The 22,861-nt window shown below is 36.0% G+C and overlaps 1 protein-coding gene across 3 annotated transcripts; it reads right to left on the reverse strand.

Moving 5' to 3' along the window:
* Positions 1-8,564: 8,564 nt before the first annotated feature.
* On the reverse strand, positions 8,565-19,411 carry LOC308689623 (uncharacterized protein). Of its 3 annotated transcripts, none has more exons than XM_081363442.1 (3): positions 19,321-19,411; positions 18,833-19,056; positions 8,565-10,256 (listed from the first exon to the last, which is right to left on the reverse strand). In XM_081363442.1, the coding sequence occupies exons 2-3, from the start codon at positions 18,987-18,989 to the stop codon at positions 9,028-9,030; spliced, it is 1,386 nt and encodes a 461-aa protein (XP_081219568.1). In that variant the 5' UTR covers positions 18,990-19,056; positions 19,321-19,411; the 3' UTR covers positions 8,565-9,027. The 3 variants fall into 3 exon arrangements, with proteins under 3 accessions (XP_081219568.1, XP_081219567.1, XP_081219566.1); XM_081363441.1 differs by having other exon boundaries at positions 19,350-19,395; XM_081363440.1 differs by having other exon boundaries at positions 18,833-19,400.
* Between the last annotated feature and the right edge of the window lie 3,450 nt (positions 19,412-22,861).

Here is a 22,861-nt window from a genome sequence, read left to right on the forward strand (position 1 = left end):
GGTAATTATTTTGTGCTCTTTATTAAAAAAAATAGTATCAATTTCGAAAGAAAAAAAGTCCTTCTCATTGGCGCTGCTGTGTGCGGCAACTTTTATTCTCAGCCGGCTCTGCATCATGGGGTAGAGTGCGACACTCCGCGATGAGCAGCGCGCCAGCACCACTTCTCTCCGCTCCGCTCCCCCTATCCACCGAACTTTAAATTTCAGCAACAGCCAATAAAGCGCTCCTGCTCTCTAACACCGGTGCGAATCGCGTCTTGATAGCATAGGACAAAATGATATAGAAGACATAAGCTTAGATTTCAGACATACGACTTACTCTAAGGGAGTAGGAGAAAAAAAAGAGATTTTGAGAGAAAAAAATATATTTTGTTTAAAAGTACACATATTCAAGCTTTCTATATATTTCTCAGGTCTGTGAGACAAGTATAGCTTATCTGAGTTTTGGTTCATTTACAGTATGGAGACGAGCTCCAGTTCACGCGCTGGTGCCGTCATGATTATTTTGCATGCCATATTTACTTATTTATTAAATTCAGGCAATTAATTGGTTGGTAAAACATTGATTAAAATTAAGATACAATTAATACTCAACGAAATTCGTTTTAAAGAAAGTCTTTCTACAAAAACAAACTTAATAAAGTGGTCTAAATCATGTCTGCCCACTACATTTATCTCCCGATATATTGCACAAAATTATGATCTTACTCATGCTTTTCACTTTTCATATAATCAACATAGATCATGTCTCCACAAATAAATCGTTCTCTTCAGATCTCAACCGTTCTCTTCTCTCAAGCGCACAGCTGAGGCAGTGTCGCTGTCAAATATATCCATGGGAAAAGTAACGTTGCGCCGAATTGAAAAAGGAACTACGTTTCGTTACCAAATTTTTAGTAGTAACGCGTTACACTACTTTTTACCCGAAAAAGTAGTTACGTTACTGTAACGCGTTACTTTGTAACGCGTTACACACAACACTGCTGTCTTACTGAAATACTTCTGCTGATCAGCTGTGGGCCACTATTACCTATAACTGTGTCTATTAATGCAGACTGTATGTCGTTCTCACTACTTTGAGGAAATATTTGTTTTACCAACGTTTATGTTACATCAGATCATTCACTCTAGAGCTCGGCTAATGTACAGTATATTGTATACATGCACTGTTATTGATACAGTTTCCACGTGTTCACCGCAATATATAAGAAAAATACTCTGTAAATAAATTAGTACAAGTAAAATAATCGGTTTGTTGATGGACATGCACTTGTTAATGCTGATGGTGAGGAATTACAGTTGCAACATCTCATATAATGTACCTCAAATTGAGTGGTGTATCACTGAGAAACACTGAGTCCTGCTCGAGTCGTCCATGCGATGGAGGTTCGAGTTGAATAACTAGTTCTTCCAGTGTTTCATCATCGGACTCGCGCTCGCATTGATATTGTAAAATCAACGTCATTGTTCATTACTGTGTTTAGTTTACAGTGTAGGAAGCCTCAGGACAACCAGAGCTGACATTTGTTATGGCAATGGACGGTTTTGTTTTCGACGCGCTGTACATGGTAGGCCAATCACAACAGACTGAGCTGTCTGGCCAATCAGAGCAGAGTATATCGCGGAAAGATGGGATTTAGAGAGATTGATTCATTTGACTAGTCGTTTGAGAGTTATTGAAAATGTGATGATGTGCAAATGTATATTATGAGTATAATAAACTTCTTTTTTTTTACCTTTGATGCATGTAAACATGTTGTAGGAGACTCCACAACAACATTAGGAAACTTTAAAATAGCATAATAGGGCCCCTTTAAAAGAAATTAATCATTGTTAAAGTTGTTTTGTTTTTTGATAATTAATGACATAGCAGTTATTTTAAGGCTGCTGTCACTAAATGTACAGAACCAATGTACGAATGCACAAACCAATATGATGAAACACATCCGATTTCTTTCTCAAGTTATCTCAACTGTTTAGGTTCACTCAAGACTTTATAACCGACAGTATACAAAAATACTTGTCGAGACGGGTATTTTGAGATCATTTTGTGTATATGTGTCTGTTTAAGCTCAAGGAGTTGTGAAACAGAGCTCAATTACATGTTCGCACTGCATCTGATAGGCATCTCTGCGAGCGTGCACAGACGCATTGCGAATGGTGAGGTCTGGTTCGTACGGATCACAGATCAACTACGATCAATTGCACCGCTAGAAGTAAATTACATCCCGGTTGCAAAAGACCAGAGTATGTATCTAACAAAAGCAACTGTTGTGATGGAAAATATCTGCTCACTTCTTTTTTCATAAGTTTTCAGAATATTGATTGTCACAACACTGCTGGATATCACTCTATATCATCACATGATCGGTAGCACAATAATGTGCTATATTAACAAGGTTCGGGGAGGAGCTCATTCAGATAAACTAACCAATCAGTGCGAGAGGACGCATATATACACTACTGTGCAAAAGTCTTAGGCACGTTAGTATTTTCACCCAAAAAACATTTTTAAGCCAGTTATTTTTATCTTTTGCTGTAGTGTGTCAGTAGGAATCAATTAATATCAATTTACATTTCCAGACATCCTCCGTAAGACCAGGCCCTTCTCAAGCACAGGACTGAAGCAGTAGGCTATCAGCAAGCCTGGGCCACATTCCAGATTACCCCGGCGAAAAGCCTCACTCACCTAAACTCAACAAAAACCTGTTCAAAGAATCTCTTAGAATGTAATTTGCATTTAGAAGGATATATCCTGCATCCTCAATAAACAAGCTACATTTAGTCCAAAATGCAGCTGCTAGAGTTCTTACCAGGTCAAGAAAATAAGATCATATTATACCAATTTTATCATCTCTACACTGGTTACCTATTAAGTTCCATATCGATTATAAAGTATTGCTACTGACCTATAAGGCACTAAACGGTTTAGCTCCTGTGTATTTAACTGATATTCTATCCCCCTACAATCCATCACACTCTTTAAGGTCACAAAACTCTGGGCTTCTGGTAGTACCTAGAATATCAAAGTCCACAAAGAGGGAGAGCATTTTTACATTTGGCTCCTAAACACTGGAATAGCCTTCCTGATAATGAGACTCACTCTCCCAGATCTCATAACCTTACAGAGATATTTCAGATCAAATGCACATGATTATCCTTGATTAATGTTATGAACAGCAGCTATGCTAATTATTTGCTTCTCTGTTTTATCTTGGGATGCCCATCCTGAGGTAACTAGAAAGTGTGTCAGCTCCAGTTTGTATCCAGCCTATTATGAAGCCTTCAGATGCCTCAACACCTGTGAAGAGACGACTTTAATCAACATGCACCATTGATACATTTTCACAACACAATAATTACTTTAATGAGCTCATTGTTACTGCCTATATTAGCTAATTGCGTGATTTGTATTACCTCAGAACTGTACATTTCTAAAATATGGACATTACTTGGACTCAGTCACCTCTAAAAACAGATCACTCTAAATTGTAATGCAGAGGCATGAATTTTCTGTAAAGCTGCTTTGAAATGATATGCATTGTGAAAAACGCTTTACAAAATAAATGTGAATTGAATATTTAATTTAGAGTTTTATTCACATAAACATTCATCAACACACACATCAGTTATGGTAAACGGAAGCTCAAGCAAAACAAATGAGGTTCATTCTCATGTTACGCAGCACATTTGAGCTTCTGCAAGAACTAATGAGGTTTATTTGTGTTACGTTATACTTTTGAGCTTCATCAAGAACCAATGGGGTTCATCCTCGTGTTACGTGTGTTACGCAGCACGTTTAGCACGTCAATCTATAGAGAAATTCTTAATGTTACCCAGAAAACAGGTGACAAGGTGACAAGTTTAATTCGTTTGAAGTACTTGTACTAAATGTTACGCTCTCAGATGAAAGAAAAAAATCCCTATTATCTCTAGCTTTGGCTACCGTATATAGACCGCCTGGGCCTTACGCTGATTTCCTAAAAGAGTTTGCAGATTTTCTCTCAGACCTATTAGTCAATGTCGATTAAGCATTAATTGTTGGAGATTTTAACATACACGTAGATAATTCAAAAGATGCGTTAGGGGCTGCGTTTACAGAATTATTAAATTCCTTTGGGGTCAAGCGAAACGTCACTGGTCCCACTCATCGTCTAAATCATTCTCCTGATTTAATTATATCATATGGAACCGATCCAACCGATATAGATATCATTCCACAAAGTGATGATGTCACTGACCATTACATGGTAACTTGCATATTACATACTGCTGTAATTTGTAATGCGGCGCCGCGTTATCGACCAGGCAGAACAATCCTTCCATCCACCATAGATAATTTCTCAAATTGCTTATCTGATCTGTCTCAGCTGCTGCCTGAACCCAAACAAACAGATGAACTAGAGGAACTAACTAGCACTATGAGCACCATTCTCTCTAGAACACTGGATTTTGTTGCACCCATTAAATAAAAAAAGGTCAGAGAGAAAATTAAAGCACCATGGTACAACAATACTACGCATGTTCTAAAGAGAGAAAAAAATATGTCACCTGAACAAAATATCCTGTTACAGTTTAGTAGTAATGATTTCATGAACTTCTTCACTGAGAAAATAGAAAGCATCAGAACCACAATTGTAAACGTTCAATCTTCAATCGCGCCTTATAATTCAGCCTCAATTATCACCCCGCAAGAACAATTACAGTGCTTTACAACTATTGAACAAAAAGAGTTAAATAAACTTATCACTTCATCTAAAACAACAACATGTTTATTAGATCCTATACCAACTAAACTACTGAAAGAAGTGTTACCTGTAGTGGAAGAGCCTCTCCTCAATATTATTAACTCATCTTTAACTTTAGGTTATGTTCCAAGAACATTTAAATTGGCAGTTATAAAACCACTCATTAAGAAACCACAATTAGATCATAATAACCTAACAAATTATAGACCCATTTCAAATCTTCCATTTAGGTCTAAAATATTAGAAAAAGTGGTATCCGCTCAACTGGGCTCTTTCTTGCAAGAAAATGACATCTATGAAAAGTTTCAGTCTGGATTCAGACCGCACCATAGCACTGAAACTGTGCTCGTTAAAATCACAAATGATTTACTTTTAGCTTCTGACCAAGGCTGTATCTCAATACTAGTTTTACTTGATCTTAGTGCTGCGTTCGATACTATAGATCACACAATACTCTTAGATCGACTACAAAATTATGCTGGTGTTCAAGGACAAGCATTAAGCTGGTTCAGATCATACTTATCTGACCGCTACCATTTTGTCTATTTAAATGGAGAAAAATCGATCATAACTTCAGTAAACTATAGAGTGCCGCAGGGATCTGTGTTAGGCCCTCTGTTATTTTCAATATATATGATGCCACTTGGAAATATTATAAGGAAACATGGAATTAGTTTCCATTGTTATGCTGATGACACTCAAATCTATATTTCATCACGGCCGGATGAAAACGCTAAATTATCCAAATTGACAGAGTGTATTAAAGATATAAAAGATTGGATGACGCGTAATTTTCTTTTATTAAATCCAGACAAGACAGAGGTACTACTTATCGGTTCAAAAAACCGCCCACAAAACCTCTCACAATACAACTTTAACATAGTAGGATGTCCTGTTACTTTATCCTCTACAGTAAAAGACCTGGGTGTTATATTAGATTGCAACCTGTCTTTTGAAAATCATATTTCATATGTTACAAGAACAGCCTTTTTCCACCTTAGAAACATTGCTAAGCTACGTAACATGCTATCAGTTTCTGATGCAGAAAAGTTAGTTCATGCATTCATGACCTCGAGACTAGATTACTGTAATGCTTTATCAGCTGGTTGTCCTGCATCCTCAATAAACAAGCTACAGTTAGTCCAAAATGCAGCTGCTAGAGTTCTTATTAGATCAAGAAAATATTATCATATAACACCGATTTTATCATCACTACATTGGTTACCTATAAAGTTCCATATTAATTACAAGGTATTGCTACTGACTTATAAAGCCCTAAATGGCTTTTTAAGGTCTCTTTAAGGTCACTAAATTCTAGGCTTTTGGTCATACCTAGGATATCCAGATCCACCAAAGGAGGGAGAGCATTTTCACATTTAGCTCCAAAACTCTGGAATAGTCTTTCTGATACTGTTCGTTGCTCAGACTCACTCTCCCAGTTTAAAACTAGATTAAAGACGCATCTCTTTAGCCAGGCATTCATATAATATTCTTAATCTTACAGTTCATACTACAATCCGGCCTCTAGTTCATAAACGCTAGAGGAGAACTGGCCCCCGACTGAGCCTGGGTTCTCCCAAGTTTTTTTTTTCTCCATTAGGTCACCTGATGGAGTTTTTTCGGTTCCTTGCCACTGTTGCCTTTGGCTTGCTCAGTTGGGGATATTTTGGGAATATTTAATTTAATTTTATCAATCAATAAATTTCACTACAAACAAACCTTGTTGTGTTATTTTAATTTAATACTGTGAAGCTGCTTTGATACAATCTGTATTGTGAAAAGCGCTATACAAATATACTTAACTTGACTTGACGTTTGAGCTTCCGCAAGAACCAATGAGGTTAATTCTCATGGTTTATTTGTGTTACACAGCACCTTTGAGCTTCCGCAAAAACCAATGAGGTTCATTCTTGTTACGCAGCACGTTTGAGCTTCTGCAAGATCCAGTGAGGTTCATTCTCATGTTACACAGCACGTAATGAGCTTTAGCAGGAACCAATTAGGTTTATTTGTTACGCTACACTTTTGAGCTTCATAAAGAACCAATGGGGTTCTTTCTCGTGTTACGCAGCACGTTTGAGCTTCTGCAAGAACCAATGAGGTTCATTCTCGTGTTACGCTACACTTTTGAGCTTCAGCAAGAACCAATGAGGTTTATTTGTTACGCTACACTTTTGAGCTTAATCAAGAAAGTTCAATCTGTTCATCACATAAAAGCAATTGAGTCTCTTTAGAAAATACATACTAAACCACTTGATTCAAACAGATTTGTTTAATGATCTCTTCATGAACTTTTCGAAGCAACAAAAAGGTAGAAGCAGATACATATTTTCTAATGCCATCTTAACCCTCTGGGGTCTGAGCTGTTTTTGGGGCCTGTGTTTGTTCTGACATGCCCTGACATTTGTGCTTTTTTCAGTTGCTTATAAACATATTAATGGCAAAGGTGTAAATTCACTCTATAAAGCACAAACAGGGCTACCATAATATGTGAGCCACGTGTATGTACATGTTTTCATTTTTGAGAGAATAATGTTTATGCATGGTTATTGAAAAAACTAAAAACTAAAATTTCTGAAATAAGGCCACAAAACACATAGTAAATATGTGTCAATAAGACTTTTGAATAATGGATGTCCTCGCCTAGTGTTTTTTCTTAAAAATTATGTGAAAATAGTCTTGCTTTATCGTTCACATAAAACCATACATTGATTTAAATTGATGTAAAACAGGTTTTGCTTGGAAAGCCAATATGCGAGGAGGCGTGAACGAGGAGTGGTTTACAACAATGTCCCACCCACTCTGCATAATTAGCCATTCATTCAGGTGTGACACTGACTGAGCCACAATGCAAAAACAAAAGATATATTTAGAAGACTTATATTGACCATTTAAGATTTTGCTTACATCTATCTTGTAAATATGTTTTGCCATTTTATTAAAAAGGTTACAATTACAACAATATTACAATTTCAACAATATTTCAAGTGTACTCTTTCTTTGTAAAAAAAAAATGATTATAGGCCTACATTTTATCTATGTATTCATTACTTTCATATTTCGCCTGACTGTAACGTTGTTTTCATGAAATATTAGGGCATATTGTTAATTTGCAGTTTAATACGTTGCTTATACAAATAGCCTACATTTTATTTCAACATATTTCAGTCGATTTTTACTCATCTCAGTATAGCAATACAGCTTGCTGAAACATCATCATTCATTCACACACGCGATTTAAATTTAAACTGTCTTTGCCAGCTGTGGTAAACAGCGCGCATCTCTGCCGTTCATTCATTCATAAACAGAAACCCACGTGAAGAAATTCACGTGAGAAGGAAAAAAACTTACTAGTATTCCTCAGCTCGCTCCTCGATATACCCGCACTTCTGGGGGACATTTTCCATTATTATTCCTCACAGCTGCAAGACGGTGTAAACAAGTAATGATCTGAATAAACTTGTGTTTTCTCGCGCTGATATGGGGGCGTTCACAGGATTGCGCGGATTGCCTCAGCCATTTGCGTTTGAATAGCGCGCGCTCTCCGTGGGCGGAGTCACATTACATTTGAATTAGATGTAATTAGCTCGACTGGAATCGCTCTCTTTTAATACAGATTTCACAAGATGAGAATATTTGTTTTTTATATAAATTACTTCATTAAAAAGAAGAGAATTCAAGCTTCATGCCTGTGTGACTGTATGCCTGTTTGACTGAGTATTCGCTGAGTTATTGTTCATTTTCGGACGCGTTTCAGAATGGACTACACTGACAGAGAGAAGGCAGAACTCGCTTCGTGTTTATTTTTCTTTATTTGGCAAAAAGCACAGCACTTTGTTTTTATTGTGAGTATACACAAAAATAATACACATTTAACAGAATCGATTGATGTATGAAACTTGTTTTGTAAAATCAAAGTCAAAAGAGTATTTCGGGTCTCAATTCAACTCATAAGGAAAAAAGCGAGCAGATCACGCCGGCGTGATCTCCGACCTCTGAGGGTTAAATTGCTGAGCCAGTTAAGCTTTAGAGCATTTTCCAAACACACACAAAAAGAAAAGAAATAGGGCCCCTAATCTGCATAACTTTATTATTATTTTTTTTTTATTTCTCACTGAGGAACATTACAATTACTTTTCAGAATGAGTTAGCAATTGACGTTTCAAGTCTCTTTGATTTATCTGAAACACTGAAGACATGGTTAAGGGATCTCTCCAGTGTGAACTCGGAGGTAAGATGACATATGATTACTGATGACATATATATAACAGTCCTTTCTTTAGTGAATTCTCATGTGGCAATTAAGTCTAACTTTACTTGTGAAACTCTTTCCACACTGTTGGCAGATAAAAGGCTTCTCTCCAGTGTGAATTCTCATGTGGACTTTAATGTTTCTTTTATCAGTGAAGCCCTTTCCACACAATTTGCAGGTGTAAGGCTTCTCTCCGGTGTGAATTCTCATGTGGACTTGAAGGCTTTCGTTTTGAGTAAATGTTTTTCCACACTGTTGGCAGATGAAGGGGGTCTCTCCAGTGTGAACTCTCATGTGTCTATTAAGGTTTCCCTTTCCTGGGAAACTCTTTCCACACTGTTGGCAGGTAAAAGGCTTCTCTCCGGTGTGAATTTTCATGTGGCCTTTAAGGGGTCCTTTTTGAGTGAAACTCTTTCCACACTGTTGGCAGGTAAAAGGCTTCTCTCCAGTGTGAATTCTCATGTGGACTTTAATGTTTCTTTTATCAGTGAAGCCCTTTCCACACAATTTGCAGGTAAAAGGCTTCTCTCCGGTGTGAATTCTCATGTGGACTTTAAGGCTTTCGTTTTGAGTGAATGTTTTTCCACACAGTTGGCAGGTGAAGGGGGTCTCTCCAGTGTGAATTCTCATGTGGACTTGAAGGCTTTCGTTTTGAGTGAATGTTTTTCCACACTGTTGGCAGGTGAACGGCTTCTCTCCAGTGTGAACTCTCATGTGTCTATTAAGGTTTCCCTTTCCTGGGAAACCTTTACCACACTGTTGGCAGGTAAAAGGCTTCTCTCCAGTGTGACTTTTCATGTGGCCTTTAAGGGGTCCTTTTCCAGAGAAACTCTTTCCACACTGTTGGCAGGTAAAAGGCTTCTCTCCAGTGTGACTTTTCATGTGGCCTTTAAGGGGTCCTTTTCCAGAGAAACTCTTTCCACACTGTTGGCAGGTAAGAGGCGTCTCTCCAGTATGAATTCTCATGTGGACTTTATATCTTTCGTGTTCAGTGAAACTCTTTCCACACTGTTGGCAGGTGTAAGGCTTCTCTCCAGTGTGAACTCTCATGTGTCTTTTAAGGTCTTCATGTAGATTGAATCTCTTTCCACACTGAGAGCAGGTGAAAGTTCTAGTTCCTGTCTTCTGACCTCTTTTTAGTGTGGAAGTCTTTTTAGTCAGCGAGCAACTAAAAGATTTTTCTTCATTTAGGTCTTCATTATCTTTATCTTCCTTTTCATTCAATACTTGACTTTCCATTTTCAGCAGCATCAGGCCTAAGGTGAACAGAGACAAACACAAGTTAACTCCAGTTTAATGGCATTACACGACACATATAGCAACATTTATACCTATGGTTCACAAAGTGGTCACATACTTCCTCCACTCATTATCCAGGTCCCTCACCAACCCAGTGAAATAAAATGTAGTCTAAGGCCCCGTTTACACGATGGGAAAACGCAGATATTTCCCTGCGTTTTGGCCTGTCATTTACACGAAAACGCCGTTTTTATCCCAGAAAACGATTATTTCTAAAAACTCCGGCCAAAGTGGAGATTTCTGAAAACGCCGGTTATGTGTTGCCGTGTCAACTGGGAGAAACGGGGTTTTAGGTTCTCAAACGTCACATTATGCGCCAGAAAATGCTTACGTCATGTGAGCGCCCTATGTTTAGAGTTTGTTTGGCTACTATTTGATCATGGATGCTGTTAAAGTGGTACTCATTTTTACTTTTGTGCAAACGCTTTTGGCCTGTTTGCATTTGCTTCGCTGTCTGTCCACACGAACGAACCTCGCGCCATGTCTGTTGTTTTGAAAGGAACAGGAAGTCGCTTGTGCTATTCGTTGTTGTCGATTTTTAGGATTCTGATTGGCTTGCATGGCTTTATCCTTCTCCCTACACTGCCGCCCATTGTATTTATGCGGGTTGATGTAAATGACAACTTTTTTTGAAAACGATGTTGTGTGCACGATGTTATTTTTTAAAACGGAGGGGGAGAAATATTCGTTTCTCTAAATACCCGGCTATGTGTAAATGTGGCCTAATTGTTTATATTAATGTGGATTATTACTCTATTTTAAATTGAAAAATCATGCATTCAATTGGTCAAAATAGAGAGTAAAGACATTTATACCATTATAAAAACTATATGTTTTAAATAAATGCTGTTCTACAATTTCTGTTCATCAAAGAATCCTGATAAAATCACATTATGAAATAAATGTTTTTCTCCAAAACACATTGGCCACAATTATTGATACCCCTAGAATTTTTTTATGAATAAAATATCTCTGAAGTATATTCCCATTAATATTGACCTTTTTTAGCACACCTGGGGCCTGTACCATGATGGTAGTTGAACAAACTCGGGGTTACAGGATTGGTTTTGAGTCGACAAAACCAAACTGATGCAATCAGGCTTTATTGGTACCATGACGCAGCTCATCAACTTTCTCTGTCAACTCAGGCTTTGATCCTTAAGCTATGATTACTCCACATGCGCGTGCACATAAAAGAGTGACGTCGACACTGAACAACCAATCGCGTTCGATATGGATAGAGCGAGAGCTATATATTTTTTCACGCAGGAGCAAGAGATTATTCTTCAGAAATACGAAGAATATATAAGTGTTTTTCAAGCACGCAGTAACACTGTATCTGCTGCCAAAGCAAGAGAACAATCTTGGAGGAAGATTGCTGATTGCGTTAATGCGTAGGTTAAGTTAAACAATTAATGTAAATTTATGTAGGCTAATCATATTAAAAATGTATTAAATGCTAAAATGAAAATGTGTGTATTCGTGTTGATTTATACATACATACATACATACATACATACGTGTGTGTGTAGATTTATGTAAAATGTGAATGTATAGGCTATTACATCCTAAGAAAGATTGATATTCATTGATTTTTAGATGCAACCCCAACTCCAAACGGTTTTGGCAGCAGATCAAGACAAAATATAAATCAAAGTGGTGAGTATTTACCACAACCTTTTATTGTTTTTGTGAACATTTAATCACAAACACTTGTTTGCAGCAAACAGAAAAAAATGTGAAATAAGGAAAACTGGGGGAGGGTCACCTCCTCAAGATTACACTGTGGCGGAGGAGTTGGCGCTGAGTAACAATAAGGGGCGGCCGATTATGGATGGGATTGCAAGTGCTGTACAGTCTGACCCTGGTGCTGGCTCCTCTAAGCAAGTGACACTGGGTATGTGTGTGCAATAGGGTGGTCCTTATCAAGTCCATTTTTTTTTTTTTTTTTTTTGCAAAACGTTAGTGTCTTAACCGCTTAAACTGTTCCTTTTAACTTCAAAATTAGAAATATGCAAAAATGTTGACAAAAAATATATATTTAGAGGTAGCTCAATCATGTGGAAGATTGCCTATGTTAAGCTGTGTGGTGTTATTGTGATATGCAAGTAATATTAAAAGTTGCTGCAAATGATCTACATTTTATTGAAATCAGAGCAACACTGACATGACAACAATCTCAAAAAAGCACAAAGTTTTCAACAATCCCTCATTTCTGATGCTCAGCAGCCAGTGTTGACTTTTTGCAGTCTGGATAGATCCGTCGGGGATCTTCCACCACATGAAGGAGAAACTGCCGTTGTTCTTCAGTGTTTGTGAGATAGCCATTGTATTCTTGAATCAGAGCCACTCCTCTCTCGGCGTGATCATTGACTACTTTCATTGCATGGTTGCCTGTGCCTCCTGATAATCTGCTTGATTTGGCCAAAGTTCCGGGTCAATTTCAAGGAATGTAATGTAATTTTTTAAACCAAAAAATGTGCTCTAAACTCAAACAATAACCAAGGTGATCATCAATAGAAATATGTATTGATTCCACCAGGAAAGGTAAATCTGCTAAACCGGGTCATGGATGGATTAATTTGGATTTAGTTTCTACAATAAGTAAACTGAGATATGTATCTAAAATACATATCTAGGAATATATGGTGCATTAGATGCTTTTATGGAGATTTTTTTTGGAATTTTACTAGCCAGGTACAATACCAAATCAAATGATCTGTTTTTACGAAAATCATCACAATCTCAGAAAGTTTAAAGCTATTGAGCTACCAGTAATTATTATGTTACTGCCATAAAAATTGGCATGCTGTATTTTCTTATATAAAGGAACAATTTGAAGGGTTAAGAGTATGATAATTGGAGACTTTAAAAATAAGGACCACCCTAGTGTGCAATGCATTACTAATGTTTTAAAAAAGTTAAATACGGCTGACTCTGTTCTGCAGTAGAGGGAAATACAGTGTCCCTCTTGAAGCCAGCACACATGCACACAGTCTCCTGCACAGAGGTCAGTATGCAGCAGACAGAACACAATGAACATAACCTGCTTTACAACAGTTATGCTTTACATTGGCCTTTTATTTATTAGGGTGAACCAGTGGTGTAGTCTAGTTTTTTGTAGTGAGTATACTGTAATATACCCCCCCTAGATGGGTTTGGTGCACACAAGGATAAAAAGTACCCCATGTGTACAATTTAATATACCACTGGATCTTTAATGTTGTGGGCCTATTTTTCTGCTGGAGGTCCTGGACTTCTTATTCAGATACATGGCATCGTGGATTCTATCAAATATCAACAGATAAAAAATCAAAACCTGACGGCCTCTGCTAGAAATCTTATAATGGGCCGTGGTTGGATCTTCCATCAGGACAACGGTCCAAAACAAACATCAAAATCAACACAAAAATGTGTTAGGGAGCACAAAATGACGCTTCTGCCATGACCGTCCCAGTTCCCTGACCTGGGGTCTCATTTATAAAACTGTGTGTAGGAACCTAGGAAAAATGGCGTATGCCAAAAAAATATTCAGATTTATAAAACCGTTCATACGCCAGAACCTGCGCAGAATTCACTTTATAAATCCCAGTCAGCGGAAGATTGTGCGCACATGCGTCTCCTCCCCGAAATAACCATATATGGAGCTTACAACGCCTAGTTTTACTATGCAGATCCTCATCTGCATATCATTTGCATATGATTATTCATCCACGTGATAACGTTTAACGGTACAAGACACATTACATTAATAAAAATCAAGTAGTTGCCTATCCTTGCCTTGTTTTTGAATACATAAATCAAATAGTGTAAAATACATTTCAGAGGAAGTTTTTCTCAATCTTTTCCACTGGCCGAATTGTATTTTTAATTGATTTATATTTTTAATGGAAACAGATAGGCCTTGGGCATTATTTGCACGAAACTATTTTCTCAGACAATCTGGTATTATCATGATAAGCAATTATCTCTGTGGTTAAAACATTAAAACACAGCATGCCAGAGGAAAAGTGTTCAAAAACATCGCATCCACAACAAATATTTCTATTGACTGAATTTGAATATAAAAATGTTGTAACTTCTCAGTAATGATTTCATGTTTAAGTGCTTAACTCCATTAATTTGAATGGCATATTTAATCTAAATGTTTATATCAGAAGTAAAACAAAGTTTATATCATTATTTTATTTATTTAAACTGTTATTTGCGTCAGTTTCACTAAACGGCCAACGTGGACATTTAAGAAGGGATGGATATTTGCTTCAAGTGACAGGCTTGGTGAGTGAAAGTATATTTGTATTATCTTTCTGTATATGTTTAATTTTCTTTAGATTTTCTGTCTAAAAGTGACCAAAAAGACACTTAACTCCAGCTCACCATCGGTGTCGCCAATTCCCTTTGTCTCCAGAATGTGCGTACGCACGGCTCAAAGTTTGCTTAAAGGTGCGCACATTCTCCCATCAAGTTTGTTTTTTATAGATCACAACCTTTGCTTGGGAACTGGCGTACGTACGTTTCCAGCCCCGTTTTATAAATGAGACCCCAGATGAGTGGAGTGAACTGAAGAGAAGAAGCGCCAACATGGATCTGGGAATCTGAAGGATCTGGAGAGATTCTGTATGGAGGAATGTTCTCTGATCTCGTCAGGTGTTCTCCAAACTCATCAGGTATTATAGGAGAAGACTCAGAGCTGGTATCTTGGCAAAAGGAGATTGCAAAAAGGTATTTAATAAAAGGGTATCAATAATTGTGGCCAACATGTTTTGGAGAAAAACATTTATTTCGTAATGTGATTTCCCCCCACTTTCAATTCTTTTACTTCAATGAAAGGTTAGATTTTTGCCAATTTTTTTATCAAAAGGATAAACGATGCAGATTTATTTTTTACAGACATTTTTTATCATATTTACCAGGGGTATGATTAATTCTGAGCACGACTGTGTGTTTCTACTCAAAATCATTTTTTAAATATACTCATTCACACATTATTACAGTAATATACTGTGAAGTAGATTACTGTGGGAGAGCTGTAAACTACTGGGGGACCACAGCTGCCAGTATTTCCTGGTATCGACAAATCACGATTTTTTTTTATATCAGTCAATATCGATAATTATCACAATAAATGTCAAATCTTTATTACTTTCAAGTTTAAAGGCAGATTTTTGCTCCTAAGTGAAAGTTGTAGAAACCAGTGTTAATTGTGGTTTTAAACTACTTTTTATTGTCAGAACATATCATGACAAACACTTGCCAAACAGGTGAACATTTCACAAATCTGAGGTAGTAGAACATTCAAACATTTGTCATTTTTCCTTAACAAAATAAATCTCAATAGAAAAATAAATTTCTTAGTTTCTGCATGTGCTAATTCTTTTTTTTTTTTTTTGGTAAAATGTAATAATCTGACTGTTTGAGTTTTATTAAAATTAACCATTGGTCATCCAGTATCATGCACTTAGATCATGATAACCACAGATAAAACCAGGCATAGCCCATAGCACCTCACTACCATGGCAAAATGTAACTTTATGGCTTCTATGGTATTTGTATGAAAAACATTAGCCTAAATACATTATTAAATACTGCAATTATATTCCATTAGTCCTTTAATACATTGTCTACATCAATATGTATATTCCCACATTTCATGGTGCAGTTAATATTACTAGGCTAACGTTACAGTAAATCCATGGTAAATGATGGGAATTTGTAGATGGAAAAGCGGATAAATGGTCTGAACATTATCGAACTCTTGATATCGTTTTATCGAGAAAAATTATATTGCGATAATTATCGTTATCTTTTTATCGCCCAGCCCTAGCACAATCTTTTACAGTGTACAATTATTTTGTATAAATACAAACCTGCAGAAAAATCCAGCATTAACCAACATTAAAAATAAAAATCACAAATTTGACACTTGTAAATAAATGGGTCAATGACGTGACGCCTACATTTTCTGTCCGATTCATCAAGGAACTACCATTTTGGGACTTTTATGTTCAAACACAGGAAGTTACATCATATACCAATTTACCAAGGACCCATGGACGCAGCAAGCAGGTTTGTAATTCTCTCAAATTGGAGAAAAAAAAAAGAAAACCTTTGTAATGGTTGGTATGTAGTTACCAAATTTGGATGTCATGTAGTATGACCCCCCAAAAATAATTAATATTAAAATTATTTCTAAAAATTTATATTTTTATTTTAAATTTCATAGTGACCTTTTGTGGGAAGCTAGCTTGTTTTGTTTAGGTGGCCAATTCTGTGCCTGTAAATTTTGACTGAATTTGAAAATATCATGTGGTGCGACCAAATATCATGTGGTGCGACCACTGCAGACTGTTTTTCATGATAGATATATGTCCTAGAGTGGCAGGTTTTGTGCTTTTATATTCAATTGACGACTTAAATACAAAATGTACTTTAATTTAGTATCATTTGGAATAGATTTTTATGCAATTTGGGATATTTTTTTTATTTATATTTCAGACGGTTTATGTTTACTCTTAATATGAGAAAAAATATGAGAAAAATGCACACAAAAAAATATATTAGAGCATGTAATTTTAGTTTAGTAATTATGCATTTATTAGTAATGTATTTATTATTGCCTCTTTATTTATTTAAAACTATTTTAATCTATTTTACCAGATGCCACTGCCAAGCAAAGTAAAAATTCTGACCTGCAGCAAGAGCGGAGTACCTTGATAGGAGAAGAGTGAAATATTAATACAGTTTAAAGCAGCTGTTTTCTATGTGAATATATAGTAAAGTGTAATTTATTCCTGTGATCAAAGCTGAATTTTCAGCATCATTACTCCAGTCTTCAGTGTCACATGATCCTTCAGAAATCATTCTAATATGATGATTTGCTGCTCAAGAAATATTTATGATTATTAAATATCTTTACTGTCACTTTTTATCAATTTAATGTGTCCTTGATTAATAAAAGTATTAATTATTTAAAAAAAACTATTGACCCCAAATGTTACCTGTATACAATACTTGTATTTCTGTAACATTATTATTTGTTAGAAATAAATTCTAAGTCAAGTTAAATGAAATGGTGCACTTATGTTTGCGATGTGATTTTTATTTAAAAAATGTTAATGAAAAGTTTGTGTTCAGGAAAATTCTGTTAATTTTTTTTTATAAAATTTGGCTTAAATCTATATTTTGTATAAAATGTATTGTTCATTGATCTCTTTAAATAGATTTTTAACTATATAAGGTCTTCGTTGTCATTTGGAGCGACCACTCATGTGGTGCGACCAATAAAAGCAATCACTGTATTAAATTTAAAATATCTTATTTCTGTGGCTGAAATATGAATCACTAATACAGTATGCTTAAGTGAATGATATTTTTTAAAACATTTTTATCAGTTTTATGTGATTTACAGGAAAAAATAAATCTGTTAACTAGATTTCAGAAGGCAACTCTGAAATTATAGAAAAAAAATGAGATCATCATTTACAAAAGTTCAAAAGAAATGCAAATACTTTGTTGCTAAACACTTTAATGACTAAAAACTTGTCAAAAAAAAAATGTCAAGCATGTTAAGGAATTTAATAAATTTTAAGATAAATCACGGTCGCACCACATGACATTTTTTAGGGCTATGGCCAATTCATCTAGATGAAGAAACACTAAAATCACATTAATCAAATTATTTTTTTTTATATGAATTTACAGTGCTATGCATAAGTTTAGACACCCATGCTAAAGTTGACTAAAAAGAGGAATAAAAAAAATCATCTTTTGGAAATTGAACTTAATGCCTTAATTAAAAAAATTAGGAAAAATCTAACCATTAAGGACACCAATTTTCTTTGTGAATGAATAATGTATCGTAAATAAATAAATGTTCTTCCTTAAAATACAGGGTGCATAAGTCTGGACACCCCTATGTTAAATTCCCATAGAGGCAGGCAGATTTTTATTTTTAAAGGCCAGTTACTTCATGGATCCAGGATACTATGCATCCTGATAAAGTTCCCTTGGCCTTTGGAATTAAAATAGCCCCACATCATCACATAGCCTTCACCATACCTAGAGATTGGCATGGTTTTATTTCAGTTAGCCTAATAGCTGGTTTGATTTGCATTGAGAGATGATCTTATGGAAAGTACTCCATGTCAATCTCTATTGCAAATTCCAATTCTAATTCCACAAGATTATTTTTTTATTCCGCTTTTTAGTCAACTTTAGCATGGGTGTCTAAACTTAAGCATAGCACTGTATGTGTACACAACATCCTTAATGTTTGAACAATTGCAACAGGTTTTTTTTTTTTTTTTTTTTTTGGTATTTTAAAATTGGCCTGTCGAAAATCCTTATACGTCATTGACCCAAATTCGTTTTTTAAGTGTATATTTTTTAAAAGTACTATAATTTTATAAAATAAAAAAAATCTGGAAAAATACATTTGTCTCGTCATGACTCACTTCAAAAATATAACACTTATTTCTGTAGAGCTGGACATTTTAATGAGGATCAAATTATTGACTTTGAGAATGAAACTGACCTGTTTGTTCCTCAGTTTCTTCTTGTTTCACACTGAATGTGTCTTCAATCTTCACGTCTTCACTCTCCTCTTTAATATACACCATCTTTATATCTTCACTCTCCTCTTTAATATTCACCATCTTTATATCTTCACTCTCCTCTTTTATAAAAGCCATCTTTATAATAGTGTCACATGGGTCTCAGTTGCTTCACCAGAAGTTTTTCCTGTATGAACACGTCGTCCTTAAGATGAGAATAATTAACAGAAAGAAAAACATTCAAAACTAATTCTCTGAGTGTGTCTCAAGCATATCTAGTTCAGTAGTTCAGTTCACTGGTAAGAGAGTCAGTCAGAGAGAGAGAGAGAGAGTTAATGGACTTAAATGATCTGATTAGACTAAAAACACTCAAAACTAACATTAGAAGATTAGTAGAAGTTATCATTATTGTTAGATAAAGCTTTAAATCGTTACATTCAACAATCAAACATTCATTTAACCGTTAAACCTATGAAACTGCGTGAATAGTTTGCACACAAGCCTTTCTTCTTCAGCCGAATCACAATAGATGAAGCGCAGCCTTATGACGTCATACACACAGACCAAAATAAAAGTCCTGTTCACACGCTGAAATCACAGATGTGCATAGAAATTGACATGCAAATATAAAAACTTTTATTCGCCGTTGAATTCTTGGTGAAATACATATTTAAATGTTGGTGAATGAGGTGCTAAAAATAACTGCCAAGAAAGAGTTTGAACCACATCTAATATGTGTGATTCTGTTAATGGCTAAACACTAATGTTTGTGTGCAGAAACCATTTATACAAGGGGTCAGGAACTTTTTTCAATAACAAAACAAATTCAGTTTTCTTCTAGAAAGAGCTTTAACAAAAACAAAAAATGGTTGCCAATATAATAAACCTTTTGTATGTCCAAAAAAAGCATGCAATCATACATAATAATAGGTAAGTGTGGTGGAAAACTGAATAATATTTTTTCAATGAAAGTTTCTGTCTCTTAGTTTTCTGACATACCTCATTTCCACTTATTCTTCAACATGAGCATTGCAATGTTTGAAGCGGATGTCATAAGAGATGTCAGTTTACCAGGACGGCTTTATTTTTTATAAATCCACGTTCATGTTTATTGCTTTGAAAATCTAGTACTTTTAAACACATTTAAAGGTGAATCTAGTTTTAAGGGAAAGGGAATGCAATGTGCATTCTAAAAATCTAAATAATTTGGATAATAATGTATCCAGAATATATATAACAATATTGATTCATCCTTTCTTAAAGTGTAAGTTGCAGGTTAACCACAACAGCCAATTAATGAGTAAATTAAAGTGCTCTATATGTATATATTTAATTATTTCTGTCTTAAAACGCGTTAAAATAACATTTATTGGGGTTTCTTCAAAGGTAGCGTGTTTTTTCAGTTACTGGGTGATGACGTCACAAGAGGAACTCGCAACCCATACTCTGCTAGATTCCTACTGTATTATGGCTATTTGGAGAACGACTGAGGATGTGGGAAACCATCAAATTCTTTATGGACCACAGCCCTACAATTTTTAACCAGTCAGGCGTGAGAGAGGGCAGCCATGGCACTCAAAGAGTTATTAATGCTTGGTGTGAGGAGAATGAGTGGAGGGTTGGCCAGGTGTCCTGGTGAGTAACGTTAGCTACGTTAGAGCTAGTCTAGCCTGGTGCAAACTTAACCCGGATAATATAACGGAACAAGCAAGTCTTTTCAAAATATTGCTGTCATGTAGAATAGCAAGGAGGGACAACGACTGAACTGAATACATTATTTACTTACAGTAAGTCAGTCCAAATCAGAGCTGCAACGTTAGAGATGCACACACTGCACAGGCACCAATAGCTAGTCTCATCGACGCCTCAAACGTCATGTAATACCCTTCCTCAATCCACGCTTTATCAATTTCTCACGATTTAACTAGCGATGTTTATTGTCAGAAAAGAAAAAGAGAGATCGATGTCCCCATCACTGTGTTTGTGTGGGCTATCAGCAGTGGAGAGTGTGTGCTGCCGTGAGGTGAACGCGTTTTGGAGTTTAGTGGAACAGCTCGACCTGCGACCGGCTGATCTGACGTGCCTGAACCCGCTTGTTTTGCGAATAGCTTATTCTCATTTCAGGCAGGATCACGGTCCCCTTGAAGTCAGCACACACGAGTATGTTTACAATTGAGTTATTTTATCCATATTTTTTTTTATCAAATAAAACATACAACCAACTTTCCTGAAGTTATGTAAGGCGAATATAGCTGCTAGATTACGGTAACTCTACTAGTGAGTTCCTCATATGACGTCACGCCCCATCTAGTGGAAGGGAGCGGGAGCGGTTAAAACCACTGTTAAAAGTGCCAACTTTTCATATTATATCAGCATTTTGGTATAAAAAACAATGGTGGGCGGTTCTTATCTTTATGTTTAATAAACACATTGCATTATCTTCGTGAAAAATTTAACCTGCAACTTACACTTTAACAACGGTTAAAATGTGAAGTTTATCATTTTATAAAACTTTTTGTTTTAAGGATGTTACCATAGACATTTTTTTAGACAATATAAAAATATGAAACTGTTAGACAGATAGTTTTTTTTTTAAACACGTTGCTGCCTAAACATGAAGTTCTAATATAAGAATTCTCTGAAATAATTTGAACGGCTGATTCTATTTCTAGTTGCTGCTATTATAGTTAGTAGAATGTCTAAAGTGGACTATCGAAAAAGTGTTACCGTTTATTTTAGTCTAAACATTTTTAACAGTCACTTGTCACCACCTGGTGGTGTAGGTTGTAATTGATACAATATGAAGGATCATGTTATTTTCAAAATGTGATTTACTCTTTTTTGATCACTTCAGTGTTTATATCCAAACTATAAACATTTCTCCCAGTACCTCTGTGACAATATGAATATTTCTAACCCACATAACAATGTTGTTGAAAAGACTTTTGTGAAGATGTAAGAACTTACACAGCCCCGTCCACTTTTTTCCAAAGAAGGTTGACCACAAAGCCAAAAATATGATACTGTGTGGTTGAAAAGACTTTGTGTTTCACACATAAGCTGCTCTTTCTGGCTCAGAAAGCAGATCTGAATGTTAGCTGTGATTTTCAAATGTTTAATTGACAGAGCCGAATCGCGAATTTATGAGTAAGATTGGATGGGTGATCACAAGATCACAAACTTTTAATGATCAATCCTGCAATTTTATTGTGCAATGTCTTTGTGCTGTAATCGTATTGCTTTCTTAGGCTTTTGAGACAATAAAAGGAAGAAGTTCAAATCCCTTTCCTTTCCCTAAAAAAATCGAACTAAAACTGGAAGTCCATCCCCCGTCAAAATTCACTCCCCGGACTCCGGTCAAATGTCCAATGTAGCAGCTCACCGATGCTCACGTTGTCTATTTGACAAAACTGAGACAATACTCTAGGAAACAAAACAGTTTGAGGAGAGCATGGGGAGAGTTTGTGGTTCAGGTTCACTTGCAGGCCAGTTGCTGGTCACTGTCATCATCATGTCTGTAAAAAAAATAAAAAATAAAGCTAACATCTGTCAGCTGTAACGTTGTAGTCTGATGAAGACAATGAAGATCCCAAAAGGCTCAAATAACTGTAGTATTTATTAAATAAATCAAACACAGGTAAAGGCTGCAAGGAGCAACTTAAGTATACAATGATAATAACTAAAATGACAAACAGGGGTATTCATAGCATGAGTGTCCATGGCAACTAAAGCCTGGCCGGAAACTACAACAAAGGAACATAGGAAACGGTTAACTGCATCCATATTTTTTTCCAGTCTATGGTTTTCTCCCAGTTTGCTTAGTGTCCGTGACGTCACCCCTAGGTTTCTGAAGAGCAATTTTTAAGCCATCTTGGTAGCGCATCACCGCTCGTGCCTCCGAAAAACGAAACGAAAATGGGCAAAAAGGCGGGATTAGCTGAGGTGACGTGACAGCAGACAAACGGCTAGAAGTGACAGCAGCGGCAATCCACCTGTCACTCAAGTGGCCA

This window comes from Scardinius erythrophthalmus (assembly GCF_964197995.2).
Source record: "Scardinius erythrophthalmus genome assembly, chromosome: 4".
Taxonomy (NCBI): Eukaryota; Metazoa; Chordata; class Actinopteri; order Cypriniformes; family Leuciscidae; genus Scardinius; species Scardinius erythrophthalmus.